The 21,842-nt window shown below is 37.7% G+C and overlaps 1 protein-coding gene and 1 pseudogene across 1 annotated transcript; one reads left to right on the top strand and one right to left on the bottom strand.

Moving 5' to 3' along the window:
• The first annotated feature begins 12,788 nt into the window (after positions 1 to 12,788).
• On the top strand, positions 12,789 to 13,766 carry LOC145131099 (uncharacterized). Its single transcript, XM_079065834.1, has one exon. The coding sequence runs from the start codon at positions 12,789 to 12,791 to the stop codon at positions 13,764 to 13,766; it is 978 nt and encodes a 325-aa protein (XP_078921960.1).
• A 1,167-nt stretch (positions 13,767 to 14,933) lies between these two features.
• Positions 14,934 to 16,809, bottom strand: LOC145131098 (heat shock cognate 70 kDa protein-like; annotated as a pseudogene).
• Between the last annotated feature and the right edge of the window lie 5,033 nt (positions 16,810 to 21,842).

Here is a 21,842-nt window from a genome sequence, read left to right as displayed (position 1 = left end):
TTAGTCCACAAAAACCAAAGTTTTACACTTTAAGCCCAAGAAAAACCGTAAGGCCCATTTTATGGCCCATTATGCGAAAAATTTCACTTTTAGCCTCTTGGAAACTATGAATATTATAAAAACCCATTTTTATGTAAATAAGACCATTTTAGCCCTTGTAAAACCGTATATGGCATAGAAGTCTCAATCTTTTGTTTATTTGTCAAAAATAGCCCTCTTTCAAGAGTTATTTAGTTCCTTATGGATCTTCACATGTTTTAGCATATTTATCCTTATAGTAAGTTGTATAAAGTGTTGTAGTTTCCAAATATTGACTAGATCTATGAATTTCTTTACACAATCACAACATACACTTAGAAAACACACATAAACATGCACAAATACGTAGATCTAACACATAGCAACTTGTATTCTCCCCCCAAAACAATGTAAAACCGAAATCAAGGGGGTATGAACTCACTTTGGGGTTTTGATTTGTTTTGATGAAGAGATTGAAGAAGATCTCGACTTTAGCAAGCCTCTTGAAGAGGTTTTCGAACTTGGATGGTTCTAAGAAACATGATCCACAAAAATATGGGTGTAAGAGGAGTGATTTGAGTTTAAAGATGTAGTAAATCAACTTAGGTTTGTGAGATCTTACCAAGGATGATGATCTTGACGAAAACTCCTCTTGAAACACACCAAAAATCTCGAAACTTTAGTGGAAGAAGGAGAAGTTTTTGAGAGATTTATTGAGAGTGTTTGAAGGAAAATATGAGGGTGGTGTGGTGGAGTTTCGACCGAGAGCAATAAGAAGAGAAGGAGGAATTTGATTTTTGGTTATTACATGGGGGGTTTAGAGTCCTAGAAGTATGAGATTTTTGCATGGTTAACCACTAAACATTAGTGAGGTGTCACCTCTTAAGCACCCTTGTTGATTTTTTTTATAGTTGGGCCGAGAGTTGGGCTAGGAAAAGGGAATTGGAATAGTTTGGGCCCAATCTTGGTTTTGATCAAGTTTTAAGAAGCCTCATAATATTTTTTTAGGCCCATTGGGCCCTTATTAAGGTTCTCGGCCCAATGAAGCCAAATTAAAAGAGTTTACGGCCCATTAGGGCAAATGAAATCATTTATGGCCCAACAAGGCCCATTAGAGATAAGATGTATTATTCTAGGTTCACATGGTCCAAATGCTATAGTTTTATGAATGTGGTCCATTTAGAGCCCAATTAGGGTTCCTAGGCCCAAGATAGTGAAGTTGAAGGTTTATTGGTCCATTAGACCCAATAAGAGAATCGTAGTTCATATAAAACTATAACCGGGATTTCTAGGGTTTCCAACCCTTAACTGAACATATGAGATGTATTTGAATGAGCATAGAGTATGATATTCATTTAGAGTACAAGTCATTACACTAGATGAATGTTTACATGAGAATAAAATTTCCTAGCTAAAATGCTAGTTGTGACAGATAAGAACAAATATGTGGAGCTAATTGGTCAATCCGCAGAGGGTGTTCCAGGTAATGACCATTTTGCTATGGGAAATGACCCTTTTTACCCCTTTCTAAAATTATATGTGAAAACTGCCCCTCTAATTTCTAACATAGAAACTTCTTTTGTATGGTGTCATGCTGCAGAAAAACCAGTGGAGAAAGCTATTGAAAATGCAGAAGTAAGTTGTACATAGTTTATGTGTTTAGTCCCTCAACTTCCAAGTTAATATTATTATATAAATATGTCACTGCAAGCGATTGCTTCTTCTACCAATATAGGCAACTTACTTAATTTTTTTACCCATGAAAACAACGATTTTACATTTCTTTATCCGATAATAACAATGTACTTTTTTTTACTTCTAATAGTAATTTTATTACATAAAATTATTAGCAGAAAAGAAATATAAGTATGTTTCTACTATGAGCAAAGAATTGTTAGTACGTTGTTATTCTGTGTAAATAAAATGTAAGTATGTTGTTATTGGTAAAAAAAAACACCATCCATTTACAGAGTGCAACAAGAAAACTAAAATTCAAATCAAATCCAAGTCATACTTCCAAAATCCACAGGGGTAAAACTATCAATGTTGCAAATGTGGTTCAAGTTGGGAATATATATATATATATATATATATATATATATATATATATATATATATATATATATATATATATATTAAAGTATTTGTATTAATTTGTGTGTGTATATATATATATATATATATATATATATATATATATATGTGTGTGTGTGTGTGTGTGTGTGTGTGTGTTTTGTAGCACGATAATCTTGGACAAAAAGCAGAATTAACTTTAAAATGTGTTGTTGGTACAATCATTCGTGACTAACTAAAACGCAACAAAAATTATTTGAAGCTTCACAGTTTATGAACTTTTTTTAGCAATGGCTATCCCCAATGGTGACCCCTTACTCGTATGTTTGATGATGTTGCATGTACGGTCTCAGAACATGTTTATAGCATGGACGTTTCAGTTTGAAATAGTTTGAAATGCAGAGATCCATGTGGATTTTGGTGAAACCGAGTGTTTTTTGATAAGCGGGTTATGATTCCTTATGTTAATTTACTCAAAGAAAAAAAGTGAGTCAAATTCAAATCTTTGGGCTCGATTATTCACAGGAATTACAGATGCAGTTATGCGGCTCAAGAATATAGAATACTACATTATGTCTCAAAAATATCTGACATTTAAGGATAAAGATGGGGTTATGCTTATCCAACTTGTTTTTGTTTTAAAAGGTCTCATTGGACGAGATACTAAAACGTTCATTCCCCATTAGTATATAAGCTCGCGGATAATAAATATAATTAGAACATGTACTACATTAATAAATTCTTGATAAATACAAAATTAATTATAATAATTAAAATGAAAATTATAGGTTTGCATGGGATACATATTTGTGGACGTATACCTCGAGGTTGATGCGTGGAATTTTTAGCAAAATTGTCATATATAAACAATTTAAGGAGACCAATCCTGATACGATGAAGCCATTTAAGTATACTGTTTCTGGTGTTGTACTTCCGTTTAAGGTTAGTTTCAAATAAAAATTTAAATAATTATCACACTTTCATTTTTATGTCATAATCATAATACTTTACTTTCGTTTTATGCTATAATAGCATTATACTTTCGATTTTATCCCATATTAGCATCATACTTTCGTTTTAAACCCATAATAGCATCACACTTTTGTTTTCAACTGTTAATAACATCATACTTTTGTTTTCATCCCATAATAGCATCATACTTTCATTTTTATACTATGATAGCATCATACTTTCTTTTTTATACCATAATAGCGTTGCACTTTCTTTTTTATCCCATAATAGCATCATACTTTCATTTGTATCTGTTAATGGCATCATACTTTCGTTTTATGCCATAATAGCATCATAGTTTCTTTTTATGCCATAATAGCATCTTACTTTCTTTTTTATATAATTATCGACTAAACCATAACATTTCAATATAATACTATATATGGATTTGGGTGACGTTCCTAGAGGCGAGTCAGTATGCTGCTCACACGCCAGGAGAATTGCTACGAATAAGGGCGTGGATAAGAAAAACAACATTAATTTGGGAGCAATGTCGTTATACAATAGACGTGTCTTTGGTATGTATCCTAGCATTAATCGACTCATCACCAGAGCATGAACTATCACTAGAACCACCTCCATGACGAGTAATCACCACCATACTTAAAGGAAACGATACAAAGATCAGAACATACCTGAAGAGTCTCTCACCGTATGATCTTCTCAGAATTTTCGTGACTTTCCTTGATTTTAGTACAGATCATGTCCTTCCGGTAGCATGTAGAATACTACCTTCCACACTTATCCATACTTTCCTCAAGAATCATCCTAAATCCTCTAAGTCACTCCCTTATGACTATACTCATAGGTCCTCATGCTAAACAACACATACAATCCTGATAAGGTACCCCCTAAACTCTCCTAGGATTCCATTCTCCTCGCGTGCGGGAAGTGTCTCTGCTGACACCAACGATCAGCCAGTGAATGCAGGTCGTACATAATTACAATAAAATAGACGATCAAATAAATGTCTCTACCATAGGGCCTTCATTAGACAAGAATAGGCAATAGGGATGAATCAAATATTCTAAGGCTATTTAATCTTAACTATGTACTACCCTATTGTATTCATCAAATAATTATCAGTATCAACATCAACTCTAAAGCACTTATCCACATAACATGCATATAAAGGCATATCTCCTAATCAAGCATTCTATCATGCAATCCTAAGTAGATCATTAGCCCTATTCTAGCATATAGTTAACATATTAACATATTAAGGCATAACATTCATATATGGGTATTTTGGGAATCGCTTACTTGAGTTCGGCTGATTGTACGCATCACACCCCTTTCTTTGTAAAAGCCTTTTTAGAAAAAGTATTTTATTTTAAAAGATTTATCAAATCCTCTGTTTGAGTTCAGACACACTTGAGAGTATGCCCGAATCCCTCAAACCAAGGCTCTGATACCAACTTGTAACGTTCAAAAATCTCGGTAAAATTTTATTTTAAAAAAAACCAAAATCATTCATTCATTCCTAAAAGATAATCAGAGTATAATGTATTCTAAGAAAATATCGATCATAAAAGATAGTGCAGAAAAACTCTGGGTGATGCAATGCGATCATTCCGGACCCTTCCTTTTGGAATCAGTAGTACCTGAAACATTTGAAACATAAAACCGTAAGCACAAAGCTTAGTGAGTTTCCCCACAATACGACATACCATACATATCAGTAGGCCCAACCCTAGGGGTATATTTCAACCCATGTGAAAGCTATGATCCAACCATAGTCATACAATCACTTACGTGTTACAACCCAGCCGCAGTCTGTCCTTCCATGAGGAATTTAGTCTACGTATATAATCTAGAAGTCTACGTAGTATAGTGATAGGACTCACCTCACAAATGCAGTCGATAGCTAACAATCTCATATAGTCGAAAATTGGGTGTTACACACCTCCTAATGAATCATACAAGGGAAACCCTTAATCTACCTTCTAAAACCAATAATTTGACTAAAACTCAACCAGGTCAAAAAAGTCAACGGTCAACGGTAAACGTTAATTTCATAAGGCCACGATGTTGTGTCCTACCTTTGGCCACATCGTGGCCATTCAACCCAATCGCGACCAATTCCACTCCCATATCGTGGTACAAATTCCACCACGTCATGACAACATCTTAACAAAATAGTCACGAAACCCAACTTCTCCACGTCGAGGCGAGTATCATACCACGACGTGGTTTTTGAATAAAACAAATCATTTAATTAAGATCTTAATTAGTTAAACCTCCTTTTCTAAAACTTTCTAGAGGGCTTCTAGGGACTCCAAGGTCTGATAAAAATCCGAACTTCATGAACATGCATGACTCATGCATGTCCTTTAATCAACTTACATTAAATGGTAAGAAAATGACCTATAACTCATGTAAAGCTTACAAATCTCATCCAACTTCTAGATCCAGAAGATATAAGGCTCAAGGGACTTTGGTGAGCTATAAAGTTGTAAACTTTATCTCATCTCATCATTCAAACTTCTTATATAGACTAAAACATGCTAAGAAAGCTAGATCCAGAAGAAAGGAATCACCAAAATAGGAACTTGAGGACTTACAAATAGTCTAGAAGGTGAGAAAAAGGATTAAGGTGGCTTGCTTGTTGGATTCGGTCACTAGACACTCCTTCTTCTACCTTCCAAGGTCACCAAAACACCAAATATGAGCTCAAAACTTGCAAGGATGCCAGGGTTTTGTCAAAGGCACTTTGGATGTGATGGAGGTTGAGGGTGGAAGGAACCATAGCCATCACTTCCCTTAAATAGTGCATAAAACCAAGAAATCTAAGGTTTACATTGTTTTCGTCACCACGTTGTGGCTAATGAATATCCATGACGTGGTGTCCAAGTGAAACACGCATTTCATGCATCAGTGACACGTTGTGGTGACCTTTTAACCACGTCGTGGCCACCCAAAAACTTAGAGATTAAAGATGAAACATCCCAAAAATACCAAGTAAAATTTTCATTTTTAAATAAGACAAAACCATTCATTCATTATCCTAAAAGACGATCAAAGTAAAAGCATTCTCAAAACATCGGGGTAAAATCATAAACAATCATTGTGGAATAAATCTCCAAGGGATGCAGGGGATGCAATGCGATCAAGCCAGGACCTTACTTTAGAAACTAGAAGTACCTTAAAACATTCTAAACATAAACCCTAAGCACAATGCTTAGCGAGTTCCCCAAAATACCACATACCATACAAATTAGTTGGCCCAGCCATGGGGTATGTTTCAACCCAATACATATCAATGGGCCTAGCCCTGAGGTATACTCAGATTCGAGCTAGTCAGTTTAGAGATAATAAGCATTGAAAACGAATTTTTGATAGAAGATTATTTAGAGTACATAATCTTAACCAAGTTATAGTATATGTCACAAGGATTTCGTACATATAAAGAACGCTGAAATTCGACTTATAATGAAGAAGTTATGACACGTCGAAGTTTTGCGACAAAACCGACACGACACCACGAATCGTAAAAAAAGTGACTTTTTGATAAACTAATTTTTAGCCTTAGAAATCTAAACGAAAGTCGTAGTATATGTTAAACCAAGAGCATGCATATAAAGAACGTCCAAATCTGACATCATTTGAGGAAGTTATGATTTTTCTAAGATTTAACATAGCAATGCACAGCCCGAAAATCGAATTTTAGATCGATCGATTTTTAGCCAACACAACCTTAATTAGAATTGAAGATCTCATTAATAGGAGCTCAAAGATATAAAGACAGTCGAAATCGGACGTCGGATGACAAAGTTATGAATTTTTAACGGACTTTAACTGTCTAAGCCTGTTAAAATATAACTTTGAAAATAAAATCAAAATTACCCGACATGGTCTAAACGAAAGTTGTAGATCCAGTCGATAACTATGCGTGGATATAAAGAACGTCAAAAACGGAGCTCGTATGCAAAAGTTATGGATTTGAGAAGATAATTAGTTTTTTGAGTAATCTGCGAGTGACACGTGGCGCGATCTGAGCCACTGCTTCTTCCCCACGCCTTGCCACCAGATGCTAACACTTGGCACCCCAACACGACGTTTTGGGCTCAGTAACACGCTGTGTTGCTTGATTTCCAGCCTATAAATAGAGATGCAAATCACCTCATTTCCTCACACCTTCTCTCAACTTCTCTCCCAAATCCCCCCAAGGCCTCAAGGCTTTTCTCTAGCCCTTCTTAGGAGTTGGTAATGAGTCCTGGAGCGCTATAAGGCCCCAAGAAGAAGAGATTTCGGCTCAGAAGGTCTGGCCGAGCAGAGCCCGGTTCCTCGCTAAACCCCCTTGTAAGTAAGTTATGCTTACCCTACCTTAAGTATAACTTATGTTTAAGTTCATTATCGTTAATATGAACCTATAAACAAGATTTATCAGTGATTCAAAGTCGTTATACTGATTGATCTACTTACGGGGATGATGTCTAGGCTGTGATTTAGTGAGGTGATTAAAGTGGGCTTTCCAAATAGTATACTTAGTATACCAAACGGACCCTACCTCCGATATGATCCTACCTGGTTGTTCCTTAATTGATAGATCATGAAAGTAGACTTTGAGTTAATGATGAATCTAGAATAATAATTAGTCGCAACAAATATTAGACTAAAATCTAGTAATAATGATACTAGGTTTCGTTGAAGGAAAATAAAATTGTTAGAATCGAAGCGCTGCCCGAATTTCAAGTCATCACTTTAACAAGTGAGTTCATAGTTACTTTCATCTTACACATAAATATGAAGTATTTAATATGTGCTATATGTGCTTATTATCCGTGTTCCTGATATTTATGTTGGATAAACGATTTATACATGTTTTACGTGATTACGTATTTTATACCTATAAATATGTATTTGGTAGCGACGGGTGATGAGAGATATATAGGTGATGATAACTAGGTGATGATAGACAGGTGATGATAAATAGGTGATGCAAGATGAGAGATGATTAGGAGATGCCATAACCTTAACTTGCGATATTGTGATGTTGCGATGTAGTCATCTACCATAGTATAGATGGCGACCACTGACTAAGTCATATGGAAACACCGACATGCTCATAACTTGTATGTGATGAATTGCGAGTTCAGACGATGTAGTAACTACGTATTCATGTGATGATATTCTAACCCTTACCGGACACGTATTGGGGGAGCAATCCCCGAATCAGTATTGTCTATGCGATGTAGGCGGTGATCCTTAGGAAAAGTCCTTAGGAACAAACATGTAAGAAATGTGATGTAACGTGATGAGTGGTAAATACGACGTACGAGATGACCCTTAGGGTAAATCCTTAGGGAAGAATAAATAACTATAATGGGGATTGGTAATCGGGTTGAAAACCCTATGTACTCACCAGGTTTCCCAACCTAACCTACTCAGTTTATTTGTATCACAGGTATCAATACGAAGACACATTACATTGAGAGATTAAAGGAGATGTAAATCATTAGTGTAAATGAATGTAAGGTCTGTTTATGCTTATGTTTCTGTATTGACGATGACATCCCAATGTTTTTAATATAAATAAAATACATTTTTTCGGAAATGCTTTGATAATATTATTATCATGTTTTTCTGGGAACAAATTCCGCAATATTATTCTTCAAAAAGGATACTCTGATCTTAAAATAAGCATAAATAAATTTTTTTAAATGATCGTGAATTTGGGGATGTCACAGTATATTTCAACCCAATACGCATCAATGGGCCCAACCTTGGGGTATATTTCAACCCAATACACATTTGTGGGCCTAGCCCTGGGGTATATTTCAACCCAAGCATATATTAATGGGCCCAACCCTGGGGTGTATTTCAACCCAAACGTACATACAAGAGTCATAAAGATAGTAGCGTACTACATAACACAATCTAGTAGGCCGACATTGGTGCCTTCAACCCACAAGTACAGTGAGAAAACTCACCTGACTCACAAAATCAGCTAAACCACAGCTCAATGCCCCACAACAGATGTTACAACCCTCCTATCAAATCATACAAGGCCCAACCTTAGCCTACACACTAAATTCATCAATCTTGATCAAAAGTCAACCCATGTCAACAAGTAGACGGTCAAAGTCAAAGTCAACAGTCAAAATATCAACTATTCACGTCGTGACCAACCCTTGGTCATGTCGTGAGAATCCACTCAACCCGATTCCAACTCAGACAACTTGTCACAAACAACCCACTCAGCAGGCATCACGACGTAAACCCTCCTTGGTCACGTCGTGAGAACAACAAAACAACCTAGTCATGAAACCTTTCTTGGTCATGTCATGACACCCTCAGTGTCACGTCGTGACCTCAGTATGAAGCAACAATCCAAATATTTGAGTCCTTAATCCATTAAGTCTCCAACTTCAACTTTTCTAGAAGCTTAAGGGGACTCCTATGGTCTAAAAAGTTGATTAGTTTATGGACATGCATGCCTCATACATGTCCTTGATCCATTCTAGGTCAAAAGGGGTAAGAAATGGTCAAAATCCCATGCACACATTAAGCAACTATAGTAATGATGTCAATTTCATCTATCATACAAGAAGTTCTCCTAGGCTACCAGGCATCATACATCAAGCAATTCTATCATGCGATTCCTGAAGATCCCTAGCCTATCTCTAGCATGCATTTCTATTATAATCATCATAAGAAAATAACAGTGTGGGTAACTTGGGGTATACTTGCTTGCTCTGGCTGATCGTACACATGTCATCTTTCCTTCATTAATTTTGAAAACAATTTTTTTTAAAACCATTTTGAAAACTTTTACAGATCCTTTGTTTGAGTCTGGATTCACACGAATTCTTATATCATTTTCTCAAACCAGGGCTCTGATACAAACTTGTAACATCCCAAAAATCACAATAAATTTTTTTATTTTAATTAAAGTATAATCATTGTTTCCAATCAAAAGCCCAGGTCAAAAACCAAATATGAAATACAATATCCTAGAATCATGGTATCACAAAATCCCCCAAAAACAAAACACCGAAGGATATATATGATCACGCATTCGCCTTGCCCCGATCATCCGAAGTACCTGAAACATAACACTTAAACTGTAAGCCAAAGCTTAGTGAGTTCCCCAAAAATACCACCACACAATCATATAAACAACATGCATACTGGTTCCACAACCATCGAGCTGGATTACCCCTGAGCCCACAACATGAGTCTGGCTTCCCTTTCTGGTCCACATCTCATGTCTGAATTTCTCCCGAGCCCATAACATAAGTCTGACTTGCCCTTTCTGCCCCACAACTTATGTCTGGCTTACTCGCGGGTTTGTTGGCTTCCGTACAAAGAAGTAATGCCTCAACCTAACCACAGTATGTCAACATATCCAGCAGATAAAACATATAACAACAAATAGATCATGCAAATCTTAACAGATGAATACACCTTAGTGCCTTCGACCCACAAGTACAGTGAGGAATCTCACCTCACAGTATGAACAGATAGTTGAACAAATCACTGCTCTGAATACTGCCTCTACTGATCACCTAGACAAATAACAGGGCCTTACACTCAACAACCACTCAAAATACCCAAAATGCCCTTAAGTCAATCATGGTCAAACCCTTGGTCAAAGGTCAAAGTCAAAAAGTCAAAAAGTCAACGAAATCAATATAGACCGAATACACTCAGTGTACTCAACCACTACGCCCATCGTAGTGCACCCTTGGCCAAATTATAGGGCATCAACCAGGTACGTGCAACGTACCACCAGGTATGCCTAACCTACTCAACGATCCCCTTTTTCTCTATTAAGTGATTAGTCCGTTAAGATACCATGTCTAAATCTCATATCTAGTCCTAAATAACATTCTAAGTCATAAAGTTTCCAACTTTATGTCTTTCCAAGGCTAGAATGAGTCCAAAAACCAAACCCTAACTTAATACACAAACTAAAACCTCATATCTCATGCATCATGAAAGGAAAGGGACCAAGATCATATTTTTATGATTCTAAGTACCTAAAAACGTCTGGAAGGACATCCCTTATGGGTTAGAGTATGCCATACTCATGAACACCAAGATTATTGGACTAAAAAGCATAAAAGCCTAAGAACTAGCAAGATCCAAAGATAGATGCATCAAGATCTAAACTTTATACCTCCAAAGGATGCTTGAGGGTGAGATACTTCTGGATCTAGGTTGCCTTGCGCTTCCAAGATGATTCAACTATATTCTCCTTCCTTTAAGAAAACAAAATACACACTCTCAAGCTCAAAATGCTCATACAACGAATTAGGATTTGCAAGGGACGTTTTGGGATATGGAGGCTAGTAAGGGAAATGGTTTTGGGGAGATAGCGATGCTTAAATAGTGCTCAAACCAAAAAAATTAAGGTTTGCTCACTAGCCATGTACGCCTGAAGCATGCATGAGTACACCCAGCGTACGCACAAAAACTCGTGACTCCCATAATGGGGCTTTGGGACCAATTTTTCATCATATTTCATATTAAGGGGTTTAAATGGAAAATACTTGGCGTCTGGGTGTTACAGTTTTTGGCACTAGTATTCATTTATCAGAGAGTGAAATAGAACCACCATAAAATTTTGTTGACATTGGTGTGGATGACATACTAGTAGGTGTAATTGCATCAGGAAGAAAAAAACAATATAAAGAAGTTGGGAAACCTCTTCTGGAAGAAGTGACTATGGTTTGTTCAGGTACTAGTAAGAATGTTGGTGGATCAAAGTAGTGGATTTGTAAGCATTGCAAAGTGAAATATACAAGCTCATATACTAGTATTCATATGCATTTCTTTGGTGCTCAAGATGGGAGGCCGATATAAACTAGAAGATGTCAAACTATGATTAAAGATTCGTCCAAGCCACAACGATTTTCGAGCAAGGTGAAAGAAGTCGAGAGCAGAGGTGTGTCAAGAACTTTAAAAAATTCAATCCTTTCAAAAAAAAATCAGCATCAAAAATCAACTTAAGGAAGCTTTGTCCTGGAGCGTAATATGGTGGACATGAAAATCATGAGATGCTTGTGTGCTAATGGTATCCCATTCAATGTATTGCATAATCCTCAATTCATTGAAATGATACAAGCCATTAAGAAGTCACCGAATGGATATAAACCTCCATCTAGTGAAAAAGCAAGAACCGTCTTGCTAGATGAGCGTGTGAGAGATATTGATAAAGAACTAATACAAGAGAAAGATACTTGGTATAATCAATGTGCATCTATTAATTCAGATGGGTGGTCTAATGTCAAACATAAGCCACTTCTCAATGTTGTTTCTGTCAATGCTCATGGTGCGGTGTTCATGTATGCAGAAGATTATTCGGAGGTCGAGAAAACGGGAGTGGCAATTTCCAAGTTTCTAAGAGGAGCAATTGAAGTCGTTGGTCCAAGTAATGTATTACAAGTGGTGACGGACAACGTGACTAACTGCGAAGCCGTCGGACGCGAGATCGAAAAGGTATTCAAACATATCTTATGGTCACCTTGTTGTATTCATAGTTTAAACTTGATTTTTAAAGATATGACACAATAATTTTATTGGATGAGTGATACCTATAGGAGGGGAAAAGCAATTGTGAAATACTTGATTAACCACACTCATGCCTTGTCGATGTTTCATGAAAATTGAAAACTAGATTTATTGAAGGTGGCTAAAACTCGGTCTGCTTCACAATATATATTCTTTTAAAAAGAATTATGGAGTGTAGGGAGGCTTTTGCCACAACTATAGTCCTTAATTCTTGGAGAGATTGGGTTAAATGTGGGGATGAAAATACGAGAATTAATGGGGCAAAGGAGTGTGGTACTATTAAAGATGATTCGTTTTGGGACGATGTTGAAAGTGTTTTGGCTATCACTAAACCCATCTTTCTTCTTATAAAGTTTTGTGATGGTGAAGGCCCTAAAACGGGTGAGGTCAATGAGAGGATGGATAATATGATGGGTGAAATTAAAGACATAATGCAAGAAAGTACTTATGCTAGCTATTACCAACAAGTGGAGAAGATAATTTTAACTAGGTGGGAGAAGATGAATATCCCACTACATTGTTTGGGGTTAGCATTAAACCCACGATTTTATGATAGACAATATCTTCAAAAAATGGCACCCGGTGGTATGCAAAGGAAACCACCAAATATAGACAAAGATGTTATGCATGGTGTCATGGAATCCTTCAATAGAATTTCTGAAAATGAAAATGAAGAGGAGGGTCGATTGTTACGAGAGAAATTCGTAACATTCCATATGAAGAAAGGTATCTACTCTATGCCGGAAACACAAACAGATGCTTTGACAATGGATCCAATAGATTGGTGGTCAACCTATGGATCCGAAACCCCTGATTTGGCCTTGGTGGCAAAGAAGGTACTTTCACAACTTATTAGTAGCTCTTCTGCGGAAAGGAATTGGAGTACTTATTCTTATATTCATAATGTGAAAAGAAACCAGCTGAATGAGAAAATAGCCGATAAATTGGTTTACATTCACTCCAATATTCAACTCCTATCTCGTTTCCACAAATCATACGAATCCGGCCCACACAAAAAGTGGGACATCAATCCCAAAAGCACTTATATTGAAGGCTCAAGTTCACGATTAGATGACATGGTTTGGGAGAATTTAGATGAAGAAAATGTGGAGAATCGACAAGGAAAAAGGCTGTGGGTTGATTGACATGTTACATTTCTGTTTTTGTTTGTTTACTCTTCCTGTTTTCTGTTTTTAAGTTGTTAGAAAACTGTTCCTGTTTTGATTTCCAGCATGCAATCTTTACAATATGTGTTTTTGGTATTATGAATTATGGAATCATGAAAAATGTTGTTGGAATTGAGTTTATAAACATATATTGCTGGAATTCTGCTTCTAAATAAAATATTTTGCTGGAAATTATGTTTATAAGTAAATTATTGCTAAATATGTGTTTTAAAAACAGATACACCGTATCGGGACCAATGGTACACCGTACTGAAATGAACCTACCCCCCCAAAACCCTGGTACCCGATACGCCCAACCTCATGAATCACGTTCCCGTTCCCTGTTCCCATACCGGACCATACCTTGAACTATGTGACATTGGCCTGAACATTCTCCATATGTTCCATGCAAACTATAAACACAAAAATGTTGTCATAATTTTTTTGTTCTTAGATGCATGGTTAATAAATAATTTATGCTACCATACAAATATTGACCTGTAGCAACGACTTATGTGGTTGAAATTGGTTTAACCTTTCCCATAAAAAACAACATACGACTAAAAAACACTCGGTTGGAAATATAATTACTCACACTACTTTAAAACATTTTGATACATGTTAGAGAATCCCAATGGGAAGCTTTTCTAGTAAGTTTATTAGAAAAGCTCCCGATTGGGATTCTCACACTACTTTAAATGCAGTGTGTATAAATCTCATCAATTCAAATTTTTGACTAAACTATTGGGATTCTCTAACATGGATGAATGGTAGTCCTCACTTCCTGAAATCCTGTTAGTTGATTTGGAATAGTTCTAATTACAATCTCCTCAAGCTTGTATCACAATTTGTAATTACCAATTAACACATTTTAGGACATTTTTTGAAACCAGTAATATGAACTTCAGTTGCGACAAAGCTTTATTTGAGCATTTTGTGTTTAAATCTTTGATTGATCTAGAGCATTTGGTTTGATTCCTTTGGGTTTGAACTAAAATGCAGCAAGTTGAAAAACATCTGCTTCAGTACATCACAGAATTCTGATCCCAAAATTCAGCACACATCCTAGTAAGTATTGTATGGAATTAGTTAGAAAATGCAAGTTTGGGTATGAACTCCAGGATCCCCTTCTTACGCTCAATTTCATCAAACATCTGCAACTTTACCAGTAGAAAGCCATTCCTTTGTATCAACAATTGCATTATGTAGGCTCTTCAAATCCTTTGAGGGCAAATCTTCTCCTTTAATCTTATTCTCCAAGTCATATATGCACTCCTCCAAGGCATTGTATGCTTCAGCTTTACTCTTGAACTCTTGGTCCTCAAGTTTGAACTTCTCAGCATCTTTCATCATTTTCTCTATCTCATGCTTTGACAATCTCCCACTAAGATTGGTAACAGTAAGTTTTTCGGTCTTACCAGTGGATACTACCTTAGATGTAACTGTAAGGATACCATTAACATCTATTTCAAAGCAATCCTCTACTACTGAGACTCCTTTAGGAGCAGGTGGAATTCCTGAAATTATAAAAGATCCCAACAAGAAGTTATCAGTAGATCTAGTCCGTTCACCTTGGTACACCATTGTCTCCATAGAAGATTGGTTGTCATAGACTGTTATAAAAGTGTCTGTCTTCTTGGTTGGTATAGGAGTGTTCCTTGGGATTATAACACTCATAATATCCCCATCTACCTCTGTACCAAGGGACAAGGGAGTGACATCCAATAGCACCAACTCCTTTATCATCTTGTTAGCCTGACCACATAAATTGGAAGCCATAACTGCCGCCCCATAAGCTACAGCTTCATCAGGGTTGATGCTCTTGCATAGCTCCTTCCCATCAAAGAACTCTTGTAACATACTTTGGACCTTTTGTATCCTAGTTGATCCACCAACAAGAATTACCTCATCTACACTACCTTTGTTCAGATTAGCATCCACTAAACATTTCTCCACTTGCTTGATACACTCCGTAAAGAAACTCATATTTAGCTCCTCAAATTTGGCACGAGTAATCTTCATAGAAAAGTCAATCCCATCCAGCAGCACATCTAGTTAAACAGAAACTTGAGTATCATATGAAAGAATTCTCTTTGCTTTTTCACAGGCAACTTTTAACCTTCCTAGTGCTCTTTCGTTTCTGGTTAAATCCTTGTTCCATTTCTTCTTAAAATCCTCAATACAATAATTAACCATACGATTATCAAAATCCTCACCACCCAAATGAGTGTCACCAGCAACAGCCTTCACCTCAAACTTACCCACTCCATCAATGGTGAGAAGAGAGACATCAAAGGTGCCACCACCAAGATCAAAGATAAGCACATTCTTCTTTCCATTTCCACCAAACTTATTGTCTACACCATAAGCAATTGCAGCTGCTGTTGGCTCATTGATCATGCGAAGGACATTTAGGCCAGCAATAGTAGCAGCATCCTTGGTTGCTTGACGCTGACAATCATTGAAATAAGCAGGGACAGTGATTACAACATTTTTCACTGTGCCACCAATATACGCCTCTACAATCTCTTTCATCTTGGATAGAACCATTGATGAAATTTCCTCCATATAAAATTGTTGTTCATGACCCTTGTGCGTAACAACAACTTTTGGCATGTCGCTAGGCCCTTCTATGACCCTAAATGGCATTAGCTTTATGTCTGCCTGCACCATGACTTCACTGAACCTCCTGCCGATCAACCTTTTTGCATCTAGAATTCCATAACTTAAGCATATCAGCCATGCAATAAAAGTGTGAAAAAAAGTGAGTTATTAAATCATATAGAGAAAGTTGTAACTGACTGAATATAATAGTATTAGCAGGGTTCCTTGCAATTTGATTCTTGGCACCATCACCAATGAGGCGTTGAGAATCAGTGAAAGCAACACAAGATGGTGTCGTTCGATTGCCTTGATCATTTGGTATGATCTCAATTCGATTATGTTTCCATACTGCAACACAAGAGTAAGTGGTGCCCAAGTCGATGCCTATTGCTGGTGCTCCATCTTCCCAACTCGCCATTATACTGAACAGGTTCAAATAGAAACAAGCAATAAGGCAATGAGTTTGTGATGTCTGCTCACGATTGTCTAATTTAATAGCAATAGCATTCATAGTAGCCATTAGGAATATGTAGCAATTTGTGAAAGTTAATTACTTTGAACATTTTTTTGAACAACTAACAAACACACCTTCTCTATCCTACTCCTAAACTACTCTTTTTTACCATGACAGGACTTGAACCCCCAAACCATTAGGGGGACACCTTTTCAAACACACCTTTTATCCTATATGATCATGATGCAAGATTCCAACGATGTGTTTCCGATTTCAATAAAGGAAAGAAAAGAAGAGAAAGGGGGAAAAGACAAAATAAGGGAGGGAAAAGGAAATATATGTTTATTTTTGTGCTCCCCAGTTTGAAACAAAAAATGATAAGAAAGTAAACATGTTATGTGTTCTGGAGTAGAAAGGAAAAGAAAAGAAAGTTACAAATTTACAATTATACACGGTAAATACTACAACACGTTTTCAATTTTGTTAAGCATAGAAAGCTTTCGTCCATCTCATTACTAGCTCTCTACCCACTGGCAAGTGGCAAAAGTAAGAAAACGAAGTAAAGTACACGATTTAAAGGTTTATGGTCAAAGTTCAATGGTGTAATTTCTTGCCGAGTGGTTTTTTGTTGATCATAAGGTTGATGATGGATTCTATGTTCAAGTTTCAATTCGAGGGCTACGCAACAAAAGGAAACACCTGAAACGTTGTGCAGCAAAGGACGTTGGCTTGTAGAAGACTCAATGGATATGAATGTGAGTTATGAAAATATGCAGGCTCGGAGGATTGGAGAAGACGCAGTGGAGGATAGCAACGTGAGTTCTCAAGATATCTACATCTATTTCTGTGTCGTCCTAATGTATCGCCAATTTCTTATTTTCCCGCTCAATTGTTTTACTGTTAGGATTTCTTTGTTTCTCATTAGGAGTCATCCCATAATATCCGCAATAAATCTTCAACAAATGAGGAAGTTAATTCCAAGAAATCAGGAACCCAATCTTTTCCAAATTAATTTGAATCGGATACCATTAATTCTCTCTCTCTCTCTCTCTCTCTCTCTCTCGACTGTTTGCTTCATTCTTAAAAGATTCTTTAACATACTTTTATTTACTTAACTGGAATCACATATGGTTTTATGTTCTGTTTGGAATGACAATGCAATATTACTGCACATAAAGTTCTGTTTGTTCACAAAGTTTCTTCCCATGTCAATTTAAAATGTCTTCTTTTCATGTCTCTTGCTCACAACTCAGATTGGCTAACTCTATTGTTGGTGGTGTGTCAAATGCATTCTATGGATTCAATCTAGGTATGTGCAGTAGTGTTGAATGATGAAGTTTCATTTTTTCACATTTTTTTCAAATTGAATGAAATCTTTATGGTTTTATATATATGCACCATTTAAATGTGTAGTATGTTTGTCGGATTTCGTTACGGAAAATATGTGGCTTCACATGCGTCTTATTGAGGACATGGTTGGGTTGTATGCAAATCAACATTTTTTATTCCTGCTATTGTTTTAATGGTTGAAGCAAAGGGATTCCAACATTTCTTAATTTGTACATTTAGTGATGGCTGAAGAGTCGTTATAGGCACAGAAGGAAGAAGTTTGCTTCATTAATGGTGAAGGTGAAGAGGATGGGACATCTGACGGATTCTGTGATGGTATATTGTTTTGTACGGGAAAGGGGTTTCACCGGATGGTAATGTTCAGTTGTGATATGGAGAAATGGAATTGATTGAATTTGGAGGATTGTGTCCCAAATTCCATGCGTTCTGCAGTCACGGAATTTAAAATTAAGGATCTTTTGTCCGGACAAACACTTTAGTATAATGGAATTGGGGAGGGAATGGAATGGTTGATTCCAACCGAATTAAAAGAATTTTTTTGCCTCATGGAATGGAAAATATGTGTCTCCACATGCACTAAATCCTGGTGGGGGTTCTTGGTTCTCGTTTTCTTTCATAATACACATGTTAAAACATACACAAAGTACTTTTGAAATTCTTTAAACAATCTGATAATTAGTATTATGAACTAATAACAAATTATTTAGAATTCACAAACAAATTAGTGGATATATTAGTAATAATATTTATTAATATATAATAATCTAATAAAAAAAATAATGCAATAAGAAAGAAGTTAAAAAAGAATTAATTAAAAGAATTCAATAGAATGAAAAAGAAAATTTGCATAATTGGTCCTTGTAATTTGGTAAAAAGATAAAACTGCAGAAATGGTCCCTGTGGTGAGACGATTGCGGAACACTGGCGACCTAGCTCAGAGCACCGCCGATCAGATGCACCAGATGCGGACTAGAGTTGAGCGTGCAGAACAGGAGACGCGAGAGGTTATCCGAGAGTTCCACATGAGGCAGGTAAGGTGGGAGACTCAACTCCGAGACGCGGAACGACAGGTGGCTCGCCTTCAGGGAGCGTCCACTTCCTCAGCACCACCCCCTGGCACATCCCACCATGACTAGGACTAGTCATATCCGTCTTTAGTATTATGCTTATATGATCCATGCTATGTACCATCGACTCTATGTTTAAGTGATTACACTACTCATAGAGTCGTTACGCTGCCGAACTTGCACCACTTATGTATGCTCTTTCGAGCAAATTTTCATGTATCAAAGTACGGATATTATTAATGGAAAAATATATGTGTTCTATTGTGATGTTGTTATCTGTTATGTGTTATGTATCCATGATTGTATGTTAACATGTGAAACCACTTAAGTACATGCAATACAACTAGTTTATAGGACCACAATCTCACAAAAATCATAGGCACTCAACATCTTTCCGTTCAATGATAGAAAGATGCCTCAACGACCAACCCGTGGAAACCCTAGACTAACCCCACCCGAAGTCAACTCAGCTGCATTCCAAGCAGCTGTATCTGCTGCGGTCACCGCAGCCATGGCGCAAATCCACCGAGGGAACAATGGTGGAGGCAATGGACAAGGGGCTAGAAGTTCGAACAACGGAATAAATCAAGGACCTACCAAGACATGCTCTTACAAGGACTTCACCAATGCCAAGCCACGAACCTTTAATGGCACGGGTGGAATGATAACCCTAAAGAGATGGATTGAGAATGTGGAATCGGTATTTGAGATATGCGAATGCCCCGAGGAGATGAAAGTGAAGTTTGCTGCATGCACATTCGTTGACCAAGCTCTCACATGGTGGAATGGACATGTAGAGGCCATGACTCTCCCCGTAGCCAACGCCATTCCATGGGCGGAGTTGAAAGAAATGCTGATGGCCGAGTACTGCCCGCGAGGCGAAATCCAGAAAATGGAGCAAGAGTTATGGAATCTCACCGTCTGAAACTCCGACATAGATGCATACATATCAAGGTTTAGCGAACTGTCACTGTTGTGTCCTGGCATGATTACTTCAGAGGGAAAGAAAATCGAACGATTCATCTGGGGATTAACCTCCCCAATTCAAGGAAATGTGATAGCTGCAAATCCTGAAACCTTCGACAGTGCCAAGAGGTTGGCTAAGAAACTGTACGCCCACAACAACAAGAAGGGCGAGAAGCCGAGGGAAACTGAAGGCAAGAAGGAGAGTGACAACAAGAAAGGAAAGGATAACAAGAGAAAGGGACGACAAGGCTTGGAGTCGTCAAAGAAGCAACAAACAGTGACAGTCAATGCTGCAACCACCCAAGTTCCCTCTACACCACATGCTCCAGTCTCAGCTAATCCAAGTGCCCCTAGGCAGTATTCCGGGAATCTCCCAAAGTGCAACAAGTGCAGTCTCCATCATAATGGCGAATGCAGGGAGATGCATTGTACCAGTTGCAATCGGAAGGGTCACACGGCAAAATATTGCAGAGTCGTCAAAGAAGCAACAAACAGTGACAGTCAATGCTGCAACCACCCAAGTTCCCTCTACACCACATGCTCCAGTCTCAGCTAATCCAAGTGCCCCTAGGCAGTATTCCGGGAATCTCCCAAAGTGCAACAAGTGCAGTCTCCATCATAATGGCGAATGCAGGGAGATGCATTGTACCAGTTGCAATCGGAAGGGTCACACGGCAAAATATTGCAGGACCTATCCTCCCCAGAACCAGCAGCAAGGAAAAAACAACAACAACAACAACAACCGCAACAACAACAACACCAACAACAGCGGCAACAATGCAGGACCAAGCCACACCTGCTATGGATGTGGAAAGACTGGGCATTTCCGTCGAAACTGCCCCAACATCAACAACCCTGGGAATGGAGGAACAGGAAGAGTGCTGACCATGGGTCAGGGAGAAGCGGTTCAGGATCCCGCTGTTGTCACCGGTACGTTTCTCCTAAACTACACTTATGCATGCATCCTATTTGATACCGGGGCAGAACGAAGCTTTGTGAGTAATAAATTCAAACACTTGTTAAAACAACAACCCCAAAAGCTTAATGAAACCTTTACAGTGGAAATGGCTAATGGGAAAACAGAATCCACTGGGGAAGTCTACATCGGATGTACCCTGACCTTGAACCATCACGTCTTTCAAATAAACCTAATGCCTGTATCCATTAGGAGTTTTGATGTGATTATCGGCATGGACTGGTGAAGCCCCCACCATGCTGAAATTATGTGTCACGAGAAGGCCATTCGCCTTCACCTCCTAAATCATGAAACCATAACTATATACGGAGACAAACTCAGCACGAACCTTCGTCTCATCTCGTGTGTTAAGGCACAAAAGTGTCTATGAAAGAAGGACTTGACGTTTCTAGCTCATATAGTGGATAAGTCCAAAGAAGAGGTCAATATTCGAAACATCCCTGTGGCTTGCGATTTCCCGGATGTCTTTCCTGAAGATCTTCCGGGGATACCCCCAGAAAGACAAGTCGAGTTCCGAATTGACCTCGTGCTAGGAGCTACACCCATCGCCAAATCGCCCTACAGATTGGCTCCTGAGGAAATGCAAGAGTTGTCCAGTCAACTCAGCGAACTTTTGGACAAAGGATTCATCCGACCTA

Source organism: Lactuca virosa, chromosome 8 (assembly GCF_052849685.1).
Source record: "Lactuca virosa cultivar CGN04683 chromosome 8, Lactuca_virosa_CGN04683_v6, whole genome shotgun sequence".
Taxonomy (NCBI): domain Eukaryota; kingdom Viridiplantae; phylum Streptophyta; class Magnoliopsida; order Asterales; family Asteraceae; genus Lactuca; species Lactuca virosa.
Note: the sequence above shows the minus strand (reverse complement) of the source record. Positions and strands in the feature narration are given on the sequence as shown.

Bases quoted from the DNA above. Each gene is read 5' to 3' on its own strand.
- LOC145131099 (XM_079065834.1), top strand. From the start codon at position 12,789: ATGGAGTGTAGGGAGGCTTTTGCCACAACTATAGTCCTTAATTCTTGG.